The 23,553-nt window shown below is 35.4% G+C and overlaps 1 protein-coding gene across 2 annotated transcripts; it reads left to right on the top strand.

Annotated features, from left to right (window-relative positions):
- The first annotated feature begins 4,072 nt into the window (after positions 1-4,072).
- Positions 4,073-15,377, top strand: LOC127844919 (15-hydroxyprostaglandin dehydrogenase [NAD(+)]-like). 2 transcript variants are annotated; one of them, XM_052375468.1, is made up of 8 exons: positions 4,073-4,233; positions 7,160-7,350; positions 10,676-10,799; positions 11,066-11,178; positions 11,655-11,751; positions 13,254-13,330; positions 13,684-13,847; positions 14,268-15,377. In XM_052375468.1, the coding sequence occupies exons 2-8, from the start codon at positions 7,258-7,260 to the stop codon at positions 14,389-14,391; spliced, it is 792 nt and encodes a 263-aa protein (XP_052231428.1). In that variant the 5' UTR covers positions 4,073-4,233; positions 7,160-7,257; the 3' UTR covers positions 14,392-15,377. The 2 variants fall into 2 exon arrangements, with proteins under 2 accessions (XP_052231428.1, XP_052231427.1); XM_052375467.1 differs by lacking the exon at positions 4,073-4,233 and having other exon boundaries at positions 6,594-7,350.
- The last annotated feature ends 8,176 nt before the right edge of the window (positions 15,378-23,553 follow it).

Here is a 23,553-nt window from a genome sequence, read left to right as displayed (position 1 = left end):
AATCGAATACTAGGTCGGTGCCGAATAAAGCAAAGTTTATCTTGCTCGGCACGAAAATCTGAACCACTCGCCAAGGCTCGTGGTTCAAATTTTCTAAGCCTCGCAAAATAAATTTTGCTTTATTCGGCACCGACCTAGTATTCTCTATATAGTCTCATACATAAACTAAAATAAATGCTTATACAATCTAGGGAAATCACTCATGGACCTTTTATAGATATCATCAGAATTGACGCAAATTTTGTTGGTTGTTAAAAGCGATGTTAACAGCTTATAATATTTTCCGAAAATAATCATGCTATTTGGTGTTTTTATCAGAAATGGACACACATTTAATGCTTTAATATCTATTTGATGTTATGCATTCAACTAATTTATCAAACTGAGCACATAACAGTACTAAAGTATGACCACAAACGTAAAATTCGATAGTTTATACTGATTATAGCGGAAATATTTTAAATGCTATAAATGCATTGCATAAAATTGAAGTCATGTAATTAATGAATTATTACTGAAGTAGTATCTATGCTCATTCAATGTGACACATATATTGTGTTATTAAAATTATTGTGTTATTTACAGAGAAAAATAACGGACAATTAAAACGTTAGATCGCGCTGTCTAGCACGATATTCAAATTAATATCCCACAGATCCTTTGAAAGAACTCATATACATTATAAACCAAAATCTTTAAATATTATTAAAACACTCTGCTTACCATTTCCTTGTTTATATTAAGAATATATGGATTTTATACTGTTTTATCACCAATACAAAGTGTTAAATATGTATTTCTTTTACATGGAAATGTATACAACATAGTGTTTTTTTTATCAAAATATAATACATTTAAAGAATCTACTGAATGAAGTGGTAATCTTTTTTATAACAAATCGCATTTGATCGTATTAAAAGTATTTGCAATAAGGTTTTCTAGCATTGGAAATATTTGACTACCGACCACATGGCATCAATGAAACCTATTAAATAAGTTTATGAGTCCTACCTGGTGCTTATCTTTGTAATACCTCTAATACCTCGAAAGCGTTTATATAAGCCTTAGGCTTTCGATGCAATCGAGCTTAAAATAAATAGGTTTAAACTAATACCTCGTACCAAATTGAACATTGGTAAAACAGTAGAAGCTTAAGGTTTACAATTATTGTATAGTTCATATACTCATTTCATGCAAAATCAATGCATGCTTCTTAGCATCTCGATCTATCTTTTATTTTTACTTCTCATAATATTTTACTGATTGGCCTAATTAAAATGGTACACTATTAATCAAATAAAACAGCCTGCTTGAATATACTGCGTTTATGACTTGCATTTTATTTACTTGTTACTTATCGCATGTGACAAATACACATCTGTGAATTTTGATATTATTATATATGCGAACTTTAAATATGCAAATAGTACAAACTTGCATTTTATTGAAATATCAACTCTAGTTTTAATATACTGCATGAACTGAGGTAGAAATAAAATAAAAATGTGAGACGACTTGAACGAAATTTATGTAATATAGCTACCAAATGACACAGCGAACAATACAAGCTGCGATGAGATTAATTGTATCACTTCATAATTAATGAATTTCATATTTCATATCACATGTTAAATCTCCAGGTATATCTGATTGGGTGCACGTAATATTAAACGTTGATGTTTTTTAAAGTGTTTTTTTCTGACTTATATCAGCACACGTAACTTTGTAAGAAAATGTATGTCTACAATCCAATTATGGCCTACTAAATAGTATCCTGACTTTAACGACGGTCAAAGCTGTAGTATTATCTTGCTCTTTTATACATCGTATGAACAGTTTTTCTGATTTAATCGTATGTGATTGTACTATATTACAAAGTGGAGCTCCGTAAATAAAAAATCTATTTGAATTTTGTATTGCCGTCTTTATCGCATTCAGAATAAATTCACACAATAAGAACTCGGTTGAATGCACGTGTTATGTGTTTGTACTCGATAAATCATCTATATTGAATGTCTTTTCTATTGCACAATCTCATGTTTTGACATTCCTTAACCAAATCAAATGATAGTTGTCAGTATTTTAAATGTGTTCATAACAATTAGAAACATAAACCAAACAATCAAATAGAAATTATTAACTATTACGCCAAATATTCAATATAATTAAGACGTAATTGTAAAAAGATGCCAATATGAAGTTTCGTTGTTTTCTATAATTCTTTCAGAAAAAAAGAAATAATTGGATGTTTACTGACTTTAAAAAATATATTCAACATTATAGGACCGTCTGTGCGAAAAACTATCCAATTAATGTATCTTGCGATTAACATTCACACCATTGTGAATTGAATGTTAAATGATGTTTCAAATGATTCTTGTTATCAACTTTTTGATCATCATAACATTGGTGTGGAATACATTTTCCCATTTAGGATTATGTTTCTAATTGAACGTTCCGCTCCTAAGCCGTATTTTTTTTCTTAATAATTTGACTATTTAAATATTCTGAAGATTCCATTGAACATTTTCATAGTCAACCTCCTAAACTTGTCTAGTCACCTTTGAGCATAAAACATGTTAATATATATATATATATATACTGGATAAAAATGTACCAGAAACTTAATTCAACATATACTATATTATTACAGTAATGTTCCAAGATCGTAATAACATACTATGTATGGTCATTTTTAGAGATACACCCATGTTGTAGTCTATTTTGAAAAACATATCATCGTGGTGTATGCCACAGCGAACTCCTGTAAATGATGTAACAAAGCAGTTAGCATGGTAATTACCTTGTAGCTGTACAAAACAGAATGTTAAAAATTTTCGTTGATTTTAGTAATTTCATGCAGTCAATAAATGAAAATTGCATACATAGATTAAACAAGTTTTGATACTGCCTTGAATGTCTGCACCGTTCGGAAAGCTGTTTCATTAAATTTCAAAGTCTTATTTGGATCGCATATTCGAGTTATGGTTTAATGTGTTGATAGTTAATCTTATTTGTTGCACTAATACATGAAATTATTTTCGAACGATTTTCCGAGTAAGATAAAGGGTCGTTTATAAAGGTAGAACTTAAAAGATCGTAGTTAAAAGCAAAGTGCAGATTTTTAAGTATCGCATTAAGAATATAGGCATGTTAAGTGCCTTCATTGTATTACATTGGACACCCTCATATGTGTGGAGTATTTGCAGATCTAAAATACGATAATGTAGGCTGTTCGAGAATGCTTAACTCCAGTAAATTTCACAGTCAAAAACTATTATTCGTGCCTATTCTCGGATGAAGATTAGACTCGCCTTGGTTTACAAGGTTAAAATTTGGTATACTGCCGACCCGAAATGGAAGCATGTGAGATAATAAGTTGGAGTATGATGAGTGTGAATTTTGTAAAACAAATAAGAGTAAGCAAATGTTTTCGCCTTCTCCTGCATGCTAATGGCCCTCGTCCTATTCGAGCGACTTATTTACCGCATTCAGCGCAGACAAACTACAGCTTGCATGCGTATTGGGAGAATAAGTAAACTACAAGAATAGTGCATCGGATAGAAAATAAGATATTAAACTCAATTAAGTAAAAAAAGAGACCTGTCATTGCTCGTACCGATGATAAAGAGGATGTTTAAAGCACTACATTTTGCTGTGTAAACTTATTTATGGATTATGTAACCAATCATTATATTATTGAAATTAACAATTGTTGTCTTTCAAAAGTTAAGTGCAAAAAGGTTTCGATAAATATTTTTCAAGCATATCAAAATATCTGATCGGTGAAGTATACTGAAATATGCGTTCTGTAAATCGTATTTAAGTGTATGTCACACATTAAGGAAATGAAGTTTCCAGATACGAGGTTATCGCAGAGTCTTAGATAATTTAGAGGGAATGTTTATAGCACCATTAGATATACACATATGTGTTGCGAATAGCCTCTGTACACAATTCCACCGGGCCTGGGTCTTATCTCTCGTTGAAAGAGTTGTTATCTGAGAACACTACCGAAATATAGTGCTGTACCGTACATCACATAAAGCTCATAGCAATAGAATCAGGGCAGGTCTACATATATATCAATACAGGATACTAAGAACTTGCTTGATAGATGCAGGTTATCACTTTCCGACAAGTGGTTTTGTTTTGGATTATTTGTGTACGGTTAAGTGTAAAATTAGCAAAAAGGCACTTTAATCATGAAAGTAATTGTTTTAAAACGACAAGGTTTGTACAACATTAATACCGTTACCATAAGCAATGGCATCAAATGCATATGTATATATGTTATTCCTTAGTGATATAAAATTATAACTATATTATTATGTATCATTATTATTATTTCTAGAAGTAATAATTAGATTTATTTTGTTTCTTGCACGTTTTTGTATCTTCGTTACTATTTCTCGTTAAAATCTAGTAATTGTTCATTAAGAAATGTTAAATGAAAGGCAACGCTAAATAATGTACTTTTTGTATGTAATATTGTTATATGGCCCGCTTAGGTAAATAATTGAGCTATTTAAAATGTAAATGGCAAAAAAAAGAATATCGGTTAACTAAATAAATTCGGGCGAATAGTTGTCGACATTTGTATTGAATCAATAACGTTTGCTAAACACTATGAATGAATAAATACCGGTATTTATGGACACAATGAACTTTGTTTACACAATAGTGTCTTGCCAACGGCATTCAGACAGCTGCCACAATTACGACATTTGTTTCCAATAGTACTTTTATCGCTAACACTAACTTGAAAATAATCCGATGACGAAAAATGGTTTCAAAACCTCTGTTTTGTACCCAATTCACACATCGTAAACGGTAGTTAGCTAGGATATGACGAAACACTTTAAACAATTTTAATACGTTTGCTGAAAGAGCAGCACCATAACTATGTTAGATCTGCCATTGTAATAAACAGACATACCTGTAAAGCGATATTGCTACATTTGATATTGGGAATTCTATTGGTGTTGTGCCAGACGACAGAACTTACGAGAACAGTGATATTTTATTTGCATCGGAATTTTTGAAAACTTTTCATATTGCAATTTTAATCCATCGCATACAGAGTTCTTTGCTAATTTTTCATGTGCCAACGGCTATTTATGAAACTCGAGACACTCTATAGTGAGAAAAATCATTGGTTACTTTTTTTTGCAACAGAACACTAACTGTATTCATAAAATGATCACAACTGAAATCGCCGCTTTGGAACAGTCATTTCAAAGCATTGGTTGGTAAACCTATTTGTCGGCTTGTCGAACCTCAAACTTATCCCAGACGGAAAAACAAACTAAACGCGCGTATTAAAAGATCTCAACCCAATGTACCAATCCAAACAGTCGATGAAAACCCAAATACGAAAATTTAACGCGTGATTAGAATACTAAAGCCTTGTATTAGTGCAACCAGGTCGTAATATATCGGAAATCTGTTAAAGCGATTGGAGGGTAGGTTTTAAATTGAATAGTATACCAATAAATATGGTCAATCTAAGAAGACATTAAACTACCAAGCCTTAATTCATAACTATTGAAGCGATTATAAGGGATATAAATGAAACTTCCTCTATGATAGAAAACATTGTGACGAAGTGCGGAGCATAAAAAGCATAACTCTTTTTTATACATGTAAGTATGGAGTTATTGCCGTTTGTATTATGTTATTGTGCTAAGCATAACTATTAGAATAACATTCATATATATGAGCATTCCTAAAGCAATTCAGGATATATATTGAAATGCTTGTGTGTTTCAATAAAAACAAACTTGTTTGTTTTCCCCATCTCTGTACGTCAAGGTCACAGTGTCAAAGCAATACTTCGGGAGTATCCTTGTTTCATGATACAATCATGATACAATCCGGAAGACACTTTTGAGCAACCATATAAATAGCTTAGTACTGTAAACATTTTAAAGAGACTCGTGTTTAAGTCTATACTAGTTTAAAGACATGTTTCCCGTGTGACCGGTTTGCGGAGTCACACACTTTTACTAATGCCATATACCGCAAATGGTTGTTTGACAGAGATATAGCAAGTACTTGACTGTGCGGTTAACAAGCTGGTTTTTCAAATTATTGGATTTAGACGAAGCGTTTAAATTTGTATGATAGAGATAATGTTATTAACTTGTGCAAATTAAATACCATCCGATTTCAATCTCATAACACTGCCAGTTATACAGATAAGTGTTTTAAATACAGGTGATTTCGGGATATTGTTTCAGTGTCTGTGTTCATTTTCCGTATTGTAATATAGAACAAATTTGAGGGATTTGTTAAAATAACGTGCTAGATTTTCTACTTCAACGTTTAATTATTTTAATATATGTATTACTTTTTTTATTTTCGGATGTTTTACAAGGTAATACAGAATTTGCGTATGCATGTAATTTGCTTATTAACATACGACTTAATGTGTTTAGTCTTTGGAGGAGTATTTAAATTGCACGTTTTCGTTCGGAAGTTGTTCAACGTTTGTTTGCCCTACATTGAAGAAGGTTTCTTTTTTAATATTTTTATACATGGAATATATACATTTTTATAAAAAAATTTACATTTTACAGCAAATAATAATAAAGTATGTGTTTCAAGATAAATACGTTGCATGCATGTTTAACATACGAACTGTATTAACGTTTGAAAGAAAACGAATAGAACTACGTTATTGTTCACACTTAAATTCTTACGTTCCTTCTTATTGCAAGGAACAAGAACAATCAGACTAACGAAACAAACGCCGAGTTTATGAAACTAATAATACTTGTGTTCATGTCTTCACATCGGTCAATGCGTTTCGTTTGATAGACACGACTCTGAGAGATGCCTCTTGGTGAGCGCGTTCAATTGTGATATTGAACAGAATTCGAAAGAACGCTAGTATCACTTCCGCGCGCCTGCCGTCTGGATTACTGAAGTGCTTGGCTGTTTAATATTGATTGAGATTGTGGTTTTCATGAGAATCTTGTAGAAGAATACTATTACTTTTAATAAATTCGTGTTTTTTTGTTCATGATAATAAATAAATCAAAGACCACCGTTCTAAATCATTTTCAGCGCAAATACGAAAAACCACAACAAAAGGATATTTAATGAGGATAAATTCATATTAGGATTTTTTATCTGCGCCGTCGTCTGCTTGCAGAACCAGGTTGAAACTGTCTCAGAACGCCTTACAACTGGGTCTGAGACACGAAAATCACGTGCGAGATCACGTCGTCTGCTCTTCCGGTGGACCGCAGAATGCACCTGGTGGGCAAGGTGGCGTTGGTGACGGGCGGTGCCTCGGGAATGGGACGTGGCTTCGCTGAGGCGCTTCTGAAAGCTGCAGCTAAGGTTGACTTTTTTTTTACAACGTATTTAACGAAACTCATTGAAGTTTAGTTTTTGTGTTTGTTCGATCACATAAGGTAAATAAAAACATGACATAAATCTACGGGTTTATGTTTGTTATTCAGACTAAGTTGACATAAAATCTATTGAAAAGATACGAGTTTACGTGTGCCACAATGGCATGGCAATAAACAGTTATGTATACCCTGGTTTCAGTTCAGTTCGAATTAAATCTATAAAAATATAACTATCAATCCAAAACTATTCGTGTAGTGTATAAATTAAATGGAATATTAAATAAAGAATTAAAGCGACGTCAGTTTTTGACCGAAGTTATGTGAAATTTAAGCCGTAGATGTCAAGTTTTATCTTGTTGAAAGTTGAATAATATATGTTCATCTTTATTATTATTGTGGCAAATGTTACCGCTCCTGTTTAACATAATGATAAATGTGTAGTGGAATATAACTAATTTCTTAACTTGTTTTTACCTACGGAAAAATAAGCAAAATATATAATTGGTTTGCCTGACATAACCTAAGTGAAAACTGCATAGCTTTAACAATATTATTCTATCTTTGAGGCCAGCATTTGTGTATATACCATAATAGTTTTATGTTTTAGGTTAATCTTTTTTCGGATTGAAATAAATTTCTTTCAACAATCGCATGCCCGGGCCCCCGCAGCTGGCTGTCGAGTTAGGAATGTTCTAATAATTGGCCTTCTGCAAATTGTTCTCTCATTAAAGGACCCACAGTACACATTCCCTCAATACATAAGGGTTGATGTATTTTCTATATCCCTGATAAACAAGGGGAGATAAGCCCCTATGCAATGTTTTACACACATCACCAATCAGTAAATTGCACATCGTAATCCTGAATGCTTCATCTATCGATGGTTGATGTAACACGTCTTTTGATTGGCCAAGGAAAGAGAAGCAGCTAATGGAAGCAACTGATACAGGAGGTCGTAAAACAAATAATGTTCAAAGTGAGAGGTGATATTTAAAATTGTCATTATTTTAACCGGTAAGATTCTTTGCTCAAGTCCAAGGCCCATAACTTCGCCAAAATCAATGACTCGGAACGAAACTCAAACTCCATCTGTAAATTATATATGTAGACTTACACACCAACTAGCAGATCAATATCTTAAAGCGTTTTGAAAATAAGTTTGGAAAATGAAATAAAATGCCGGACAGACGGACGAACAGTCCGACCGCTATATGCCACCCTACCGGGGTTATCAAAATCCAGCTCAATATCGGAAAGAGTTGCGTAAAAAATACTCCGGAAAACGGTTATTATATAAAAAAAATAATAAGTACACGGCGCATAACTTCGCCAAAAATCAATGGACCGGAACGAATTTCACACTTCATCTGTAGGTCATGTACGTAGACTTTCATACCAAATTCATCTCAATTTAAAACTTTTGAGAAGGTTCGAATTTAAACAGAAAATACTATTATGGTTATTTGTCATTCATACTTGATGATACATTTCTTCTTAAAATTTTTGATTGTTCAAGTTTGCTTTCCTTCTTTACCAAACATAATACCTTTATTAAATCGAACGCTTTTCACACTTCAGTAAGGTGCTTATTTACTTGGTATATTCCATAAATATATATCACACAATAGTTTTTTAAGCAATAAAATTCATATTGAAAAGTGCCTAAACAAAAATCGGGCGGACACCTCCCGCGCCCTTCCCGGTGGAAAATTCCTGCGAACGGCCCTGAATCGTTTGTACATCTTAACTCTTAAATTTATTTACAATATATTGATTGGTCATTTTAGAAATTATATCCATATGTAAGAAATCGATATCTGATAAACGATAGGACTTAACTCCTATTGACTTTTTATCTGCTGTATTACTTTTGAATTAACATTAACAGTTGATGAATATTTCTTTAAAGGACAAAAATCCAATATTCAATTATAAGCAAAATACACCCTTAGCAACGTTCCTTTAATCCGATTGAAATTATCGCTGATAAGGGTATTATTGCATACCGGTACTTAGTACTTAGGCGTATATAAAATCGTGTGTTTCCATTAAACCGAACGACCCTACATTTGATCATAGTTATTCGCAAAATTAAGACTTACATGTTAGGAAGAAATTCAGCATGGCCTTTAAGAAAGTTTTGTAATTGAACATCCAAAATGCAACGAAAAATGCCCGAAATTCCCAGTTTTTTCAATTTTAGTAGAAACAAACAACTGTCGTTTGGCTTTAGTCCGCTTTAAATGACAAGCTTTGAAGTAAGATACATTTATTGCGGTCGTATTTTAACTTCAAGTTTAGTCTTTGAGCATAATAAATCACAATACTGAACAAAAGACGCTTTAACAATATGTAAACACAGCGCTTTGGCTATATGTAAACACATCTTCAGAGATTAACTACGATAACAATCGATTTACATTGATTTACCGGGAGGTCTTGGGTTCGATCCCCACCGTGGGAGCGTTCTTTAGATTTCCCCCCCCCCCCCCCCCCCCAATGACACAAAGTACTGGTTGTAGGCTTTCGTAAGTTTACATTCTGTAGTTATTACCCTATCATTTATTGTGCATTACTTTTAGTTGTTTACTGAATATATTTTTTTCAGGAAAAAAAACTTGAATACATTTGTCTACCGTGATCAGAAATTCGATGAATAACACATGTATGTCACTATCTAAGGTCGACATGTGTTCATTATTGATTCGCTCAATTTACATGATATTCCCGCGAGCGGATAGTTCTATATAAATAACATTATAAATCATATTAACTTCTCTCTCTGCTGGATGATCATCAATTTGCGGAAGAATATCAATATACTGCATGTATGTGTATCCATGCAAGGCACAGTTAAATATTAAGCGATTTACGTCGTGTCAAATTTTGTTAGTGTATTTTTGTAAATATTTAGAAAATTAGTTTTCATATATGTCATATTTTAACTTAATTGTTCTTCATGCTAACGTGTTATGACAATAAAAGGTCATACATAACCGAGAAAAGCTTTTCTGACTCTTAATCGATCCCGGGGCCTACTGATCAAACGTATGTTGCTGTAATCAATGGGCCATTGATTCTTGCATAATTTAGGCTTGAATTAAGCAGCATACAAGAAATTCACATGTGGTCATCAAATTGAAAGACAAAAACAAAAGATAATTTCAAACATTTACATCGGTAAGGTCTTTGATGCAGGTCTGTTCCAACATGTCACTTATTTGACTCAGATATGTTTCAACACGTCACTCATTGATAAAGGTCTGTTCCAACATGTCCCGCACTAATACAGGTCTGTTCTATTATCTTAGGTCTGTATTGCCGACTTCAACGCCGAGACGGGTGTTGCCACGGAGTCGGATCTCAGACAACAGTACGGACACGACAATGTCATGTTCTCTAAGTGTAACATCACGTCTGCGACGGAGTTTGAGGGTTTGTCGTGCGTCTATGTTTGCGTAACTTATTCTATGTAACGTTGTTAAACGGGAATGTCAAAGGTTAACAGTTCGCATGCATGTCTATTTACATGATAACAACTGCATGCTATGCTGTTGGGGTTGTTTTGCAATTCGTTACAACTAGTTATTTGAACTTTGCCGACATTATCTTTATATTATTAAACGGAAAAATAATTGCACACACAAAATCAGACCGCTCCACGTCTGTATAAATATTGACATGTCTTTGTTATTTTAAAGCTGTGTTCAAACGGACAAAAGAGATATTCGGTGGGATCGATATAGTCGTCAATAACGCTGGGATAGGAGGGGAAACGGACGAGAAATGGGAACAAACTGTAGATGTTAACATGGTGAGATGTTGTGATAGGTAAACTCTTGATTTATTGCTAACAAAATATGCCCCTTTAAGATGGTGTCGGTACATGTTTATTGTTATCCTTATATCTGTCGGTTTGATCGTGTGTTCACAATTTTCTATCTCGCCCTCACGTTGTTGAGTGTATAAACTCATCTAGGACAGCTGGATAACCAGTGCAAAGTGCAAGCACTAAAACCGGTAACTGACAACTGCCCTTCTTGAGTCTGATATAGGGGGGTCTTACATTGTATTTCATGACTAAAGCCCTCATAAGTTACACGGCCGGGCCGGTGATCGAACCTGCAATTCTCGGTTTTGTAGTCAAGCGCTACATAATATCAGTTAGAGCCGAATTAGTCGAAATGTAATAAATTCTATTTTTGCTTTTGGCGAATTGCTTTTAAGCTGTTGGTAATTAATATTAAACATGATTGAAACCAAACTGATTACTCCTTGTACATCCGACAGAAGGGGACCCTACGTGGACTGCGACTCGCCATGTACTACCTTAGTGCGGAGCACGGAGGCCGCGGGGGCTGCATTGTCAACGTGGCCAGTATGGCGGGTAAGCGTGATCGGTATGGTCGGTAAGCGTGACCAGTATAGCGGGTAAGCGTGGCCAGTATGGTGGGTAAGCGTGGCCAGTATGGCGGGTAAGCGTGGTCAGTATGGCGGGTAAGCGTGGTCAGTATGGTTGGAAAGCGTGGCCAGTATGGCGAGTAAGCATGGCCAGTAAGGCGGGTAATGTGACCAGTATGGCGGTTTACTTAAGCATGGCCAGCATGGCGGATGAGCATGGCCGATATAGCGAGTTAGCGTGGCGAATTTGGCGGTTAAGCATGGCCATTATGGCGGGTAAGCATGGCCAGTATGGCGTGTAAATGTGACCAATGTGGCGAGTAAGCATGGTAAGTATGGCGATTAAGCGTGACCAATATGGCGGGTAAGCGTGGCCAGTATGGCGGGTAAGCATGGCCAGTATAGCGGGTAAGCGAGGCCAGTATGGCGGGTAAGCGTGGCCAGTATGGCAGGTAAGCATGGTCAGTATGACGGGTAAGCGTGGCCAGTATGGCGGGTAAGAATGGCCAGTATGGCGGGTAATCGTGGCAAGTATGGCGGGTAAGCATGGCCAGTATAGCGGGTAATCGTGGCCAGTATGGTGGGTAAGCGTGGCCAGTATGGCGGGTAAGCGTGGTCAGTATGGCGGGTAAGCGTGGTCAGTATGGTTGGAAAGCGTGGCCAGTATGGCGAGTAAGCATGGCCAGTAAGGCGGGTAAGCGTGGTCAGTATGGCGGGTAAGCGTGGTCAATATGGCGGGTAAGCATGGTCAGTATGGCGGGTAAGCGTGGCCAGTATGGCGGGTAAGAATGGTCAGTATGGCGGGTAAGCGTGGCCAGTATGGCGGGTATGTATGGTCAGTATGGCGGGTAAGCGTGGGCACAATGGTGGGTAAGCGTGGCCTGAAGGGAGGGTAAGCGTGGCCAGTAGGGCGGGTACGCGTGGCCAGTATGGCGGTTAAGCGTCGAAGACGTGGCGTGTATGGCGGGTAAGCGTGAATAGTATTGTGGATTTACGTGGCAAGTATGGCGCGTAAGCGTCGTCGAAGTTGCCAGTAGGGCGGGTAAGCTCGGCCAGTATGGTGGATAAACGTGGCAAGTATAACGGGTAAGCGTCGTTGACGTGGCCAATAGGGCGGGTAAGCGTAATCTTTGCCGGTATGTCGGGTAATGGCCCAGTATGGCGGTAAGCGCCCGTCAGTGGACCTGAACGGGAAGTTACAGAATTATGATTTACTGCGCATTATGACTTCATTATTCAACAATTTACTTCTGTTGGAGATTTCCCCTTTTCCAAATAATACATAATGAGAGGAAAGTTATTATTTCGTTTATTACGAGTAAATGGATACTTAATACAGTATCTACGGTAGCACGAAGGTGAAATATTTCAGAAATATTCCGTATGTCATTTCAATGCTACCGTAGTACACCAGAACTGTCAACATGTTTTAGCCATTTAACTAAAAACATAGATGGCTGCTTGAATATGTGTACTTTCTGGATACAGGTTTGAATCCGAACCCGTTCTCGCCTGTGTACGGCTGCACTAAGGCAGGAATCATTCACGCTACACGATGTTATGCAGTAAGTTGAAAAACACTTCTTATATCTATGTTGATCACACAAAACACAAGATATGTGACTAGTTTCATTGTCCCGAAGAAAGGGACAAACTATTTCGATCGTGTTTGAGGAATGCTTGACATTAACCCATTGCAGTTCTAAACGATTTGTGTAAACTAACGTACATTCGAACAGACCCCGCCAACAACTATTGTCGAGTTGGAATGCTTGACATTTTTTGTGTAAAATAAGTAAAAATAACTATTCGTTTCTCTTAAGATATTACCATACTTTGTTAAGCTTCCCCAGTGCACAAATAAACAAACATCTTTATTAAGGATGCAACGAACAAATAAAGAAACATCTTTATTAAGGTATCCGAGGCGGCCAAGAATTCAAACATCCGACTCAACTTGCTGTGTCCGGCGTTCGTAGACACGCCCATGTTTAGACGGATGGCGGCGGGGGACGCTACTCAGACTATCGGTGGGGACCAAACAGCCGTGAACGCGTTCATTGAGCGCATTGGAGTACTCAGGTACTGTTCACATGTAAATATATTGCGCGCCGATTGGTCCTTTTGCCAAATCACACACATGTGTCGCGTCGCTTGATCTGCATATGTATATGTTATTTTATTTTATTTGTACGAGAGTTATTTGGTGACAAACATTTGTTGCAAATGTGTATAATATCGCAGCAAGTTGATCTTTTTTCTTCTTAATTTGGCCCGAAAACGAAAGAAAAAAAATGTTATCCGCTGTGTACGTCCGTCTGAATTATAATCTTGAGGAACAGATATTTCGGGTTTTGTGAAACGAATTTTGTCGATTGTTTTTTTTTTTGGTAATAGCAATCTCATTCCTACTAATGCAGTAAAAACTGCTAAAATTTAGAAAACTGTTTTGGAATAAAACACTTATTGTTTATGTGACGGTTGGAAGGTTACATGTTTCAGCACAGAAGATGTTTCGGCGGCATTAATTGACATTCTCAAGGATGAAACGAGAAACGGATTGATTTTGCGTTGCGCGAAAAAGACTGGGAACGTTTACAGCACGCTTACCGTACAAGACGTGTAACATAATTTCATGCATCGTGTAACGGAACAAATTGTATACTAAAAAGCAATCGAACAGCGGATTTGCGTGTAACCAAATATCGTTTATGGGACAGAACCTATTGTTGCGTACAGCTGAACAATGGACGTGGAACAGAACAGTGAGAATAAAATGCAACTGAAAAAAGGACGTTGTCAAAACATCGGCTCTACAGTCCTTGGAAAATATAAGTTTATTCTGCCATTGCTGTTAATTTGTACATGTGTATAACATTCGTGTACACGGGAAGTCATTAAACTTAAGCGAATAATGACAGCTCGCATATGATGACCGTAATGACCAAGAAACCCAAGTTGGCGTCCATAAGTACCAGGTCACAACTTGCACTCAAATCCTAACAGAAACTTGACAAGAAGGCGAGAAGGTTGAGAAGGATCCACATTTCTATAGTATTACTATTAATACCGATATGATTATGTGTCAACCGACAGGGCTGAAAAAACTACGAGTGTTAGTGTTTAATATATTATATATTGTATGTAGTCTTTTACAATTATTTTTGTGTTAACAGAGTTTATGAATTCATATTGTACAGAGAGAACATATCGTTTTAGAAAAATCTACCGGTATGTGCATATAAAATGTATTGAACAAGAACATAACAAGTGTCGAGTCTTGCTTTTATATTTCAATGTGTTTAATGCATATGTCAACAGTAAGTGATACTTTATATACCCATTTGATTTGTACATTAATGTTTTAAGTTCTCTCATTTTAAAAACTGTTCATTTAATTGCCATTAGTAATTAGAAATTTTTTTGGAATTGATTAGTCATTGCATGTGAATATTTTATTCTTACACATTTGTTAACAGAAATAACTTCAATAGTACACACTCCTATAGAAATGACTGTTTTAAAGAAAGAAATAGGTGTATTTAGGATTTCTTTATTCGGAAAAGCTTAAATTATGTTCATTGTTCATTCAACTTTTAACATACCAACAAAGTAAATACAAGTAATGAACCAAAGCAATTTTAGAGGTTATGTATTCTTCACGCAGCCGATGTGAACTTCATTATGTCTTAACTTTTAAAGGGATTTGTTCAAATATTTTGGCATTTTTTGTGTAGTTTATCATTAACTTTTGATAAATGTAAACTTCAGAATTAATGAGCCTTACCATAAAACACAAATATAATTTAAGAAAAAAAAAACAGCAAAAAAGAAAGTTTACTCTAGCTGAGCTTGAACGACGAGCTTTTTGAATGAACAATTATTTTCTTAATCACTCGGCCATTCGAGCTTAAACGTGATATAATGCAGTGTGTAATTCTATTAGCAAGCCACATATTGTCACAAATTATAACGAATACCAAAAAAGACCCAAATTACTCAATTGATTCGCTTTTTAAGGACTTTAATACTGATACCTCAAATACCCAATATATGCTTTTGAAAAAAGCCAAACGATTAATCACACCCGCGCGTTGAAAAATGGTCACATTTTTCCGTAACGTCATAACAATTTTATTATTTCCGATGTTGCTTACTTGTGAACAGAAATGAACGTAGGCTATGATTGTACGCTAGAATTGTTACATCGCTCTCTGATGTACAATCTTCCTGTATTTCTTGAATTTGTGACAAAAAAGTTGTCGGTGTACAAATCACTGCGGACTAACTTATATTTAGCAGAAACTAGCGGAGCATAAACAATATTCATAAAATTGTCGTTAGCGTTCTCTGCTGACTTTTTTCGGTAACAGTTGCGTTTATTGGTTCTCTTAAGAAAAGTAACTTGCATACGATACACTAACGTCCATCGCATGATTCTTTGTCACAGCTGCAGTATGCTTAATATTGAAACGTGCGCTTGGTTGGTAGCCAGTGAGTCTCTACAGCCTGTGCGCCCACTGTCATATCTGATACTGTCAACACGTCATGTTCACTACTTCATAAATATTAGATGTCTGTTAACTTCGTAAATTCGACAAAATCAGTAAAATACACATAAACGATTTTTACTTACATGAACAGACGTAAGAAAGTTCTTACAAATTATACGTATTTAACGTTTATCAAGTATCATGTGCATACAAAACCGGCCTGCTTCTGGTATTGAAGTGCCTCGCAGAGACAAAGATGTTTCGACAAAACTAGCTAGTTGTTTAATTGCCAACACATAACTTGGAATGAAATAATCCCGATTTGCTGGTTCTTCGCTTAATATGAATTTCACATTACACACGATAAAGAAATAAGACCATTACTACAGATCGTGCCAAATGGGTGAATTTTTATTTATATGCTTGAGAATATGCGATTTACACTAAATTAAATAAAGTAACGAAAAATGCAATAAAGTTGCAAGTATGTGTTAGTAGCGATGTAAAGAAGCACAAAGGCGCACGGAAGTTGCAGTATGTTGGTAACAAATAGTACAATGCAAAACAAATATGTGTCATATACCAACATACAATTGTTATTCAGCAAAATGAAAGGACTTGCAGACCTTCTCTTCCATATGAAATTATGGATTATTTCAATTTTTGAGTTAACGGGATTTTCACGACCTTATATACAGCTTTTTTTCACCATTATTCATTAGTTGTCGAAGCTTGGAGTACACTGGTATAATATGCTATTTTAACCCTTTGCATGCTGGAAAATTTGTCGTCTGCTAAAATGTCGTCTGCTGAATTTCTAAAATTAGTATTTTCTTCGATTTTTTTCAAAGAATACTATCAGAATAGCAAACAGTTTGGATCCTGATGAGACGCCACGTTCTGTGGCGTCTCATCTGGATCCAAACTGTTTGCAAAGGCCTTTAAAATTCAGCTCCAGCGCTGTAAGGGTTAAATTTGTTTTTGTGCGAGAATTGTTGTGTAACATTAAGCCAAAGTGTTTTGACAGCAACAGTCCGAGCATCAACTGCACTTGCAAATTTAATCTTCAACTTACGATACCGCCCCCCCCCCTCCCCCCCTGCATTCAGTTGTGAAAGTTGTAAAGTAAGTATTTTAATAGTTCTATATAACAGTGTTGTGCTCCTGAGGAATATAAAAATGTTTGAGTTAATTAAGTTCATACACAAGGAGAATGGATAGTTTAAGTTTATTTTTTACAAGTACTAAATCCATGAAGACGTCGTGAATGCAAATATAATAAATGATAAATAGGCCTACAGCTATAGCATTTAATTCTTTGGATTGAGCGAGACCGACGATACGCACACCTGAACGGGTTGAACAATAATACGATAAATAAAAGCAACCAAAACAAAGAAATGGTCATCGATTAATTGAATAAGGATATTCAATCACTTAGAAATAGTTCTGATAATCATAGTTACTTCCGTCATGAAAATTGCTTGTACGCGGAATTGCGCGCAGAGTAAAATCTGCAGCAGACAACAATCATAATCCAGGGTAAAATGACGCAAACAAGTCCGGCAAGCCCGAGTAAAATGAGCATTAGGTTCGTTGTGATACCATGGCAATCGATTTCGTCGGACCCGTCGTAACACTGATCACGCCCATCGCAGACGCCATTTTTGTTGATGTATTGTCCATTCATGCACGTAAACATGTCGAAGCATGTGAGGTTGTGCATCTTGCAGTTGCTCTCGTCTGATTTGTCTTGGCATACGGCTTTTCCGTCGCAGACGAGATTTTTGTCCACGCATTCGCCGCTCGTTTTGCACTTGAACTGGCCCAAGCAGTCCGTACGGTGGAATAATTCGGATACAATTACACATATTTGGGTTTGATAAGTGATGCATTTGATTTTGCAGATAAAACTAATTTATGCTATTTAACAAAAAAAAATAGCATACATTACTGTAGCGTGTCCTGTAAAACATGTAACATCAAGAAAACGTTGTTTGATAACATATTAATTTGCCCTATATACATGACTTAAAAAGACACAGTCTCTTACGTGCAAATTATGCGGAATATTTACTAATTTTGATCAAAGAATAAGATTGTTATCAACTCATATAATAACTTCACAGAATGAATTATTAAGTTGTAAACGGGAGATCACTTATACAAGACGCTGTAAAACATGTCACTGGATTAATATCCAATTCTGATATTTGTAAACGATAACCATGCACGTTCCGAGTTCCATTCTACAGCTGTTTGCTGTGTTTCAACCATTACGACAAAATTAAGTGTTTTAGGCAACGCAATACAACTTGAATTTTAGGGTTTCAATCAAAGCTATTGCACTTTTCTGTCTTTATGTCTTTATAGAAAATAAAAGCTTTTAATTTATCAGGTGATATGCGCGCACATCGGTGATTATCCAATACGTACCATTTCTCACAGACGTCAAGACCAGTTCCAGCTCTCCGTGTGTAGTCCGGTCGCGTGCCGTCTGCAGACGAACCGTGATGGCGTTACCGGACGACATGAAAACAGTTTGGGCGGGAAGTTTGCAGCCGCAGATGCCCCCTTTTGTCTAAAATGCATTTTTTCGTTTGAAATTCATTTGCAGCAGATCTTGAAAAAAAGTAGTTTATGTGAGAAATTGGGATAGAAGAACCGCGCCAATAGGTTGACTCAGTGCTAACTTAGCAGAAGTAACGCCTTTCATGCACAAATGATACTTTCTGAACAAAAAGTATTACAACATAATACCTAAATTAGATCAATATCAAATCCATCTCAATAAATATATATTCAACATGCCAAGAAACATATAAAAAGCAAATATTTTAAATATACTCGACCTGATAACATTTTCGAAATGACCGACGAATTCCCGTCAAATATATCCAGTCTGTTGAGATAGCATGCAGCGGAAGACAAATTTGAAATCTCCGTCCAGAGTTTGTAGAGCGTGGCGACCAAAAGATGGTCGTCTGCGGTCACTATTGTGACGGAGCAGTTCTGGCATTTAGGTATGATCTTGTACTGATGGCTTGAAACGGAAATACCCATAGACCCGTTGATCGATTTCGTCTGCGAGCAGTGTTTCGTGATGTCAACTTAAATGAATATTGACGAGGGTGAGTTATGTTTCATTTCCTTATTACAATCATGATGCTGCTGATGATATTAAAACAATATATGCAGCATGAAACAGAAAATTGAAAATCAATTAAATGAACGTATATAAATTCGCGAAACACAGTGTACATGCATATATATTCTTTTTAATCCAATTACAGCCTTCGAGAATCGCAAGGCATGTTGAATCATCCTGGGCAAATACTCGTCCACTCTGCAGACACATGCTCAAAGTAAAAATCAAAATTAGCGACCAGACAGAAAACTCCATTGAAATAAAATGTGTTTTTCACAATATATAAAATCCTAGACCTTAATGGTTCTCAACGAACGCCTGAACTGGCAATACAGTTTGGGCATACTAATCAGAGAGCAGACATGTACACGAGGCAAAATCTGAATGTAACGTGGTTATTTACATAAATTTACATAGTTTGTCCAGGATATTTGCTGTTGATTACCAATAATCGGTACCGAAATAACAATCTCTTGTTTCCGTTTGCTTTGTTGACGCACCGGATAGTTGTAATTGTTATACGCATTTATCTGCGAACCTCTGTGAGACAAATGGGTTAATAACGAATAATTACCGAAAATTCAGTTATTAACGCAATAAATGTGTGCTAAGTGTATTGGTATGCCAAATCTAAATGTGTTCGTGATTTTATATTGAGATGTAATCGTATATTATAACGTGTTGTCTGAGAAAGTGCTACTATCAAAACAAACGTCCAATAGTGATTTATATAAATTAAATATTAAATTATCTCGTTCTTAGCAAATGTCTAAAAAGCAGATAAAATCATGTTTTACCGATCAAAAATATATCAATAAAACATAGCTCGATCGTTTCTACAATAGTTATTCTTATATTTTACATGTACGTGTTTTTGTAAATATTTTGAAGTAATTGAAATTCGGTGTTATGCAATGTTTTTACACGACATAGAATTTCTAATAGTTGAACATTTAATATATTACCTGCAATATCATTGTAAACATATACATGGGCCGCATATTTCCCGCGTATATAACACGCTTTCCCATGATGGCAATGAATTTAAGCTATTGTGTCATATTTTAAAATTAATAAGACGTGTTAAATCCCATTCTGGTTATTGCTGATACATTTATACGGTAAATTGTGGTTTCAATTTGTGTTAAATTTAACTTTAGCCTCATCAAAAATATAAAGAGTAACAGTTTGTAATCAATATTATATTCACGAACGTGTTATATGGTAGACATGTATACTATAATAATAGTTCCTTGTAGCACGTTTTGTTCCTTCCCTTAGACGCCTTGGTAGAAACGTGTGTTCATAGTAGTACCAATAATTAAAAAGTTACTTCGATTGCGATTTACAACATTTAATGCCCCCAAAATATATATGTGTAGCCCCAAGGTTAATGATACAGTATATACAAACTTTCTACATATGACGACATTCAACATTGTGAGAATATCCTTCGAACCCATTGCGACAGGCTCTAGTTATGTCTTGAAGTATGTGGAATAGAATAGATATACGATGAGTAAATCGCTCTCATTTCAAACTTATACATGTATTTATACTGGACACATTGACATTGCTGTCGTTTCCACATGTATGGAATAAGTCGAAGTTTCCGCACATTACAGTGAAATGTTTTTTTCACACAAATACAAAACATGAACAGTTTTTTTAAGATTATAGAAAGCACAAAAAGTAATACGTATAATCTACTTACAATCATCTTTGTAAATGCCAGTCGATATGCCTTTTAGAGTTAATGCAATATACTAATATATGTTGGTGATTTGTGTTTTTTTTCTAACTTAATACTTTTAAACAATACATATACATCTTGAATAACGAGACAAATCATGATTATCGGCAAACAATCATCGTCTACCAGTTATTTTATTGTTCTTGACGATAATATGCCGTCACGGCGTGTATAGGTCAAGAGAATGCACATAAGTTATTGTCATTAACGAGTAAATAAACAGCCGGATGGTTTACGTACACATGTGGAGATTTACATGTTCGAATGATCCGAGAAACCATTTTAAAATTAGCTTTTTTTGTTTTAAAGATAGAGTTGAGACCATTCATGGTGGGTGTACGACCTATCGGTATTCGTATTTGAGAAAATATACCCTTCCGTCATTTTTTTTTTAGATGGTTGATATTTTATGGTATGGAAAAAGGTGTTGTTAACTTTTGTATTAGTTTTTTGACATAATTTCATGTTGAAAGCAATACATTTGTGACTGTGGATTCGGCCTTGATATAACTAAATCCGGCCATCACCATTGCCATGCATATTGGTTTAAGAAATAGAACAGGACGTCGGTGAGACGGTGTACGACATACGCCTAAAGCAACCGGACACCGAAATCCTGCTGTGTGCTTGTATTGTGCTTTGATAGTTTGATTGATAAGATATATTTCGCGATTTTGGGTATTTTTGTTTGGTGGCGTTTTACTGTTGTGATCGTATCGTAATTGGAGAATGAAGTCGGCGTCTCGCCGTGCGACATACACCTAAGACAGCCGGTCATCGAGACCATGCTGCTTGTTTTTTGTTGCTGTACATGTTGAACGTGATTGTGTCGGCAATATGAAAGAATTATGTAATATTTGTTGTCTGTATGCTCTATTCTATTGTATGTTGGGTGCCTACTTAGCGTAGTTAGTATTATATTTTTATATATTTTGTTATTGGAGCAGGAAGTCGGCGAGTCGGCGTACGGCATACACCTAAGACAGCCGGTAATCGAGAACATGCTCTGTGTTTTTATTATATATGGTAAACAGTTCAGGGAGAAAACGCGCGCTTTTATACTATGTACTCATACTCGGACAATTTCCAATAGTCATATTATATATATCTTCGTAATAGTGATTTGACGAAATTGTGTAACGGACAAATAAGGTTCGATCTTTATTAACACAATGCAAAATTATTATACAAGTGGACAAAAACACACACACACACACACACACACACACACTGAAACTTCTCTTAGTGTGTTTTTTATAAATGAATAAAACCTCGACCACGCTACCGGAACTCTACGGACTATACTACAATATAAATTTAAAAAAAAACAATAGACCCAAAGAAAAAATAAACATAAGTAAATATTGACAAACTGATATGGTTGTATAGCAAAATGTTATTGTTCTAACACACACATTATTTATTTTCAATCTTATTTTCAAGCTGTACGTGTTTGTGTATGCTGAAATATGAAAACGTTTAGTTAAAAAAAAAACTTTTTTTATAATGTACAAGTGATTTATGTGCATGTGATTTTCATACAGAAATTTCACTCCAATGTCGACGTTCGAGTACATGAGTGCGTGTGTGGGGTGGATATATCCTCTAAAGAATATTCATATGTAGAACTCAGCATGTTAAAATGGTGTGTTGAGAACGCGATTAAGGCCAGATGTATGTCTAGTATATTAACATGGCAAATAACATTATTCGTAACAACTTGGAAAAGAAAAGTCTGGATAATGTTTGAGCAAATGGGATTAACGCGACCTTACTTACAGATATTTTCAACCATATATTATAAGTTGACCTTCATTAGATGTCCATAAAGTCGACTTTAATGTTAAGTTATTTTGAATTTGTTTTTATGACAATGGTTTGAGCACAATATGCAATAATTTATTGACAATTACAGTCTGTAGTTCGACTGGACTTGCTAATTAAATCGTCAACTTACGATACGCCCCTTATAGCGAAAGTTGTGAACCAAGTATTTTAATATTTTTCTTTAACGGTGTTTTGCTCTTGAGGCAATTTAATAAATGTCTTCTTAAGTTTTATAAGATCAATTAAAAGATCACAAACAAACATAATAGATTATTTAAATAAGAACTAAATCCACGAAGACCTCGTGAATGTCGTCATACTGAATAATAAATAGGCCTGCCGCTGTTGCATCGAACTCTTCGAAATGTACATAATCATCGTTTCGTACAATGGTTCGAAAAGATAAATTATATAATAAACAAGACTATTGCCAAGCAATATATGTCCCCTACCAGCTCCTACATTGTCAGAATTATTATTATTTTTTGTTTCCATAGCAAGCAGATTTTTTGACGTAGGAACAAAAAACAAATGACGTGCATAATGTCGATATTGCCATCTATCCAT

The sequence above is a fragment of the Dreissena polymorpha genome, chromosome 9 (genome assembly GCF_020536995.1).
Source record: "Dreissena polymorpha isolate Duluth1 chromosome 9, UMN_Dpol_1.0, whole genome shotgun sequence".
Lineage (NCBI taxonomy): Eukaryota > Metazoa > Mollusca > Bivalvia > Myida > Dreissenidae > Dreissena > Dreissena polymorpha.
Note: the sequence above shows the minus strand (reverse complement) of the source record. Positions and strands in the feature narration are given on the sequence as shown.

Bases quoted from the DNA above. Each gene is read 5' to 3' on its own strand.
- LOC127844919 (XM_052375468.1), top strand. From the start codon at position 7,258: ATGCACCTGGTGGGCAAGGTGGCGTTGGTGACGGGCGGTGCCTCGGGA. The intron at 13,331-13,683 runs GTAAGTTGAAAA...ATCTTTATTAAG, and splicing joins ACGCTACACGATGTTATGCA to GTATCCGAGGCGGCCAAGAA. The intron at 13,848-14,267 runs GTACTGTTCACA...TACATGTTTCAG, and splicing joins GAGCGCATTGGAGTACTCAG to CACAGAAGATGTTTCGGCGG.